Source organism: Silene latifolia, chromosome 11, assembly GCF_048544455.1.
Source record: "Silene latifolia isolate original U9 population chromosome 11, ASM4854445v1, whole genome shotgun sequence".
Classification (NCBI taxonomy): Eukaryota; Viridiplantae; Streptophyta; class Magnoliopsida; order Caryophyllales; family Caryophyllaceae; genus Silene; species Silene latifolia.
This window is the reverse complement of record NC_133536.1, coordinates 204937635-204942402: the sequence shown is the minus strand read 5'-3', so window position 1 is coordinate 204942402 and position 4768 is coordinate 204937635. Positions and strand designations below refer to the sequence as shown.

Genomic DNA, 4768 nt, shown 5'->3' with positions numbered 1-4768 from the left:
CAACCCAACCCGACTTTTTAACCCATTTTGTTCTTGAAGTAGCTCATTTTTAACCCACTTAACCCGTTTAACTCAGTTAGGCAGGGTCGTCGGGGTCGTTGGGTTTTAACATTAAGAATGGAATGAATTCTAACTCTAGGAAGGCACAGGGTTAGAAAGTCATCATACATGTTTATAGTTGTTTGGTTCAATCCGGGAATGGGGAATAATAATGTACTGGGTGGGATGTAGTTAGAAATTTGAAGGGAGAGGTGTGTATGAGATTTCAAAGGGTTAGAATGAGTTATAATCTATCATGTATCTAACTCCATTCCAAACTGCTCCAACCAATCTATTCCAAAAGTTCCAACCAAACACCCCCTTAATTCCTTAACCTGACGAAGCTTTAATAAACTATTAACCCTAAATTATTTTAATGATTCCTACTTTTAAACGGTTGATTAGATATTATTAAGTCAACCAAACGAAATCATGGCTAATTTAAATAAATGTGTTAGTCGTGCCGTGTTTGTGTCGAATTACCTCAACCTTGACCCACCCACTTAAGTTTCATGTCGTATCCATGTCAATTCAATTATATAAATGAGTCGCAATGTCTTAATCCTAACCCGCTAACTTCATGTTGGGTTCGTTTCGTATTTTTGGGTCGGGTCACTAATTGTCACCTCCATTCACAACACATATTTTACCATATAATATTAAACATTTACACCAAATTTATAGCCAAACTAGTTTAATATCATAACATAAATTTTAAAATTTATTTATAAAAATATTATTTATATATACCCGTGCAATTTTGTACGGGTTTTAAGCTAGTAACCACAATAAATTGAGATTAAAATGAAATATTATAAGAGCACTAGCCTTTATTTATGATGATTTGTTTTGGTACCAATTACCAAAAATTGAAATTGAGGTAGGCACAAACCAATCTTTCTATCCTACAACCTCCACATTACTTGCGCACCATACAAATATACTACAAATTCATAGTACTTCAAAAATTACCTTAAAAACAAGAAAACAAGATCAAATTAAAGAAGCTAAGCACCTCATAATCAATGGAGGAGATAGCAATGAATCAACAAAAAAACAAAGTAATTGGGCGTAAACTAATATTATTCCCTACACCATGGCAAGGCCATATAACACCAATGCTACATCTTGCAAACCTACTTTACTCGAAATCGTTTTCAATCACCATTATCCAAACTCGACATAGGACTCTGGATCCCAAGTGTTTTCCACATTTCACCTTTTGTTCCCTCAACGATGAAGTATCCGAAAACAAGTCCGTTTCCTCGGATAACCTTATACCAAGTTTGGCTGAATTGCAAGAAAATTGTAGGGAACCATTTCGGGTTTGCTTGGGTCGGGTTTTAGATGGAGTTGAACCGGGTTCGGAGCCGTTTAAGTGCTTGATTGCGGATTCATTGTGGCGGTTTCTTGGTGATGTTGCTGAAAGCTTTAACTTGCGTCGGATTGCGTTTAGGACTACTAGCATGTCTGCCTTTGTTGTTAATGATTATCTGCCTTATTTTAAAGATAAGGGCTATTTTCTCCAAGGTAATTAATTTTTAACTTGCGTTTAGGACCAGTTGTACCCAGTTATATGCTCTAGAACCTGAGCTATATAATAAAGTTTTCGAATTTTGTTTTAAAGAAGCCGAGCTATACCATATAATTTCTGAACTCATTAACTTAAACATAAAAAAAAAAAATTAACTTTAAAAAAACTCAAAAAATTTATAAATAAGCTCGATAAGATATAACTTGTTGTATGGTGCTATTGTACCACTGGAGGTATAATGTTTTGTGGACCTAAACTTTATATTTTGGTGTAGCAGAAAATACATTACTCGAAAACAAACATTTTATGTGTTCAAATTTACGATGTCGCTTATAATCAACCAATAAATTTCAGTTCTTTGTTATTTTTTATGTAAAAAACTTACTATTGTTCTTTAATCTATATTCTATTGCTAAAAGAAAGTGAAAATAAACCAAATTTTTAACACAAACACAATAGAATTTATGGAAGAATACAACTATCAAAACATCACAAATTGGGCTAGAAAATAAAGAACATACTCCCTAAGTGGAAATTTTGATTAGTTTCCTTCTAAAAGAATTTGGAAACGGCAGTGATTAAACAAAAATCAATTAATGTGTCGTGGGAATTGTGATATTAAATAAACAAATATTCTAGGAAAATAGGAAGAAACTAAATAGATACATTGTGGGAAATAGTGGATGAGTATTACTAAAGGGATATGGATAATAAATGACAAATCAATGAGAATTTAATGGTGTAGCGAATTTTTATTTCCCCTTAATTTTCTTGGATTATGGTGTAGCACTTGCCACACTAATGTTGTTCTTCGGTCCGCCCCTTTATATCTCTGTTCATTCGGAAACCACCTTTTTGTATGGCTAATACAAGGGTAAGGCTGTATATATCCGACCTCCCCTTACCCTGCAATTTACGGGTCATTCATGTGCTGGGGTAATGTTATGTTGTACTCCCTCCTAGTCTGAGTCACTGAGTGTTGGTTCCTATTTCCATTTCCATGCTAATCGGGTGTTGGTTCTTCTTTCCTTTTTTGATAAGTTTTGTGTGGTTCAAATTCAATTCCGTGTGGGGTAAGGTGTTTTAAGTGGTCCAAATTCATTTCCTTAATTTTGATGCCCAAAATAAAGGGAACCAGCACTCAGACTAGGAGGGGATATTGTATATCCCTGTTTCTGTTCAATTTGCTTTTTTAACATTGTCAACCTGTCATGTTTGTTTTGCTTTCGTATTTAGATTGATACTGAAGAGGTCTTACCCTGGTGGTTAAGACGAACGTCTCGTGACTATGTCTCAAGTTCGAATCCTTGTACTAAGCCATTGCATTGATCTTATACAGTTATACCTTCTTAATTAATCAATGTGACTCCATGGGAGCTACAAAAGTTCAGTGTTAGGGAATTGAAATAATCGACTTGTATTACTAATCTCGAAAACGAGATATTTATAGTAGATTATATGAATGTTTAAATCCTTACTCGTCCCGTACTCATTATCTCGAAAAAGAGACATTCGAGTCATTGAGTAATCGACTTGTTGTTGTTGTTGTTATTGTTGTATTAGGGCCTGATCCGAAGGAGCCACTACACGAAATCCCTCCTTTCAGAGTCAAAGACCTTCCAGGGGAAGACCACCATGACGTAATAGCGTCTATAGTACATCAAACCAAGACATCTCATGGAGTCATCTGCAATTCCTTTAAAGAACTTGAAAGTCCCTCAATCACAAGAGTTCGCGAAATCCTCTCCATTCCCGTCTTCCCAATTGGTCCACTTCACAAATACTCGCCAACTTCTGCCTCAAGTATATTGACAGAAGATCATACTTCAATATCATGGCTCGATAAACAACCACCCAATTCCGTACTCTACGTGAGTTTTGGTAGTATGGCCGCTATTAGCTCTACCGACTTTTTGGAGATAGCATGGGCATTGGCTAATTCTAAACAGCCTTTCCTATGGGTGGTTCGTCCGGGTTTGAGCCAATGTCCATTGCCAGAGGGTTACTTGGAAATTGTTAAAGACAGAGGCCACATTGTGAAATGGGCCCCTCAAGTCGAGGTTTTGGCCCATCCGGCTGTAGGAGGGTTTTGGACTCACTGTGGATGGAACTCGACTATAGAGAGTATTTCCGAAGGTGTGCCTATGCTTTGTCTACCGTTCTTTGTCGACCAGGCTATGAATGCTAGGCATGTTAGTGAAACTTGGAAGACCGGGCTGGTTCTTGAAAATGGGATTCGACGAGACGAGATAGAGAAGGGAATAAGAAGATTGATGGTGGAGGAAGAAGGTGAAGCAATGAGGAGTAGAGCTGCAAGTTTTAAGAATTTTGCAACACAATGTCTTATGGAAGGTGGCTCTTCAAGTAAAGCTTTAGATGCCCTAACTAGCTATTTATTCAATTAGTCTTGCTGAAGATGGGTCGAAGCAAGTGACGGGTATTGCCACTCACAATAGCATCTTGATTTTATTGTCACAATTCACTCATTTTGAACGCAATTTTCAATATGTTTTTTTTATAAAATAACAGGTCTGCAATTTTTTTACCGTGTTTTAAGTGATACATCCTCCAGCGTAGCACAAACCTAAATTACGGTAGCCCAACACATGAATACAGAAGGTACTTGTATTAATTAGGCAAATGTAATGTTATTTTGACGACTTTGTTAATTGCCTTGAGTAAAATGAGCTTGTAGGGAACTATAGACTGTAGTAGTTACAGAGTACTTGTACAAGTTTAGTTGGCAGTCTTGGCACATCGCAGCTAAATTTTCTCGATGATTATAGAATATCGTGCTGTTAAAAAACATACGAGTACTACTTAGAATTTATACGTTCAGTTAGGTTCAGGGGGCGGAACTAGGAATCGTATGTACCTAGGGCTAATTTTTTTTAAGGTCGAAATACATTAGAACGGTTTTATTAGTAGTCCCAGGCTAATTAAGTACTCCCTCTGTCTCGGTCATTTGTTGTCCTTTTCCATTTTGGGGTGTCTCAGTCATTTGTTGTCCTTTCTATTTTAAGAATAAACTTGATGGGTAATTTGATCATTCTCATTCAATTTGTTTCACTTGTCATTTAGTTATTGGCCTTTTCCTCATTCCTTGGTCATTGTTCTCTTCCAAAATGACAGGAATTCTCTGAGTTATACAACTGGTTGTAGGGTAGTATTTGTGTTCTCCGAGTTCTTCACCCA

General features: G+C 36.5%; 1 protein-coding gene across 1 annotated transcript; it reads left to right on the top strand.

Moving 5' to 3' along the window:
- The first annotated feature begins 885 nt into the window (after nucleotides 1-885).
- LOC141612413 (UDP-glycosyltransferase 76B1-like) lies at nucleotides 886-4045 on the top strand. The gene is made up of 2 exons (XM_074431179.1): nucleotides 886-1569; nucleotides 3137-4045. The coding sequence occupies exons 1-2, from the start codon at nucleotides 1065-1067 to the stop codon at nucleotides 3976-3978; spliced, it is 1347 nt and encodes a 448-aa protein (XP_074287280.1). The 5' UTR covers nucleotides 886-1064; the 3' UTR covers nucleotides 3979-4045.
- The last annotated feature ends 723 nt before the right edge of the window (nucleotides 4046-4768 follow it).

Excerpts from the sequence above, each read along its gene's own strand:
- LOC141612413 (XM_074431179.1), top strand. The coding sequence starts at position 1,065 with ATGGAGGAGATAGCAATGAATCAACAAAAAAACAAAGTAATTGGGCGT. Across the intron at positions 1,570-3,136 it reads TAAGGGCTATTTTCTCCAAG|GGCCTGATCCGAAGGAGCCA; the intron begins GTAATTAATTTT and ends TTGTTGTATTAG.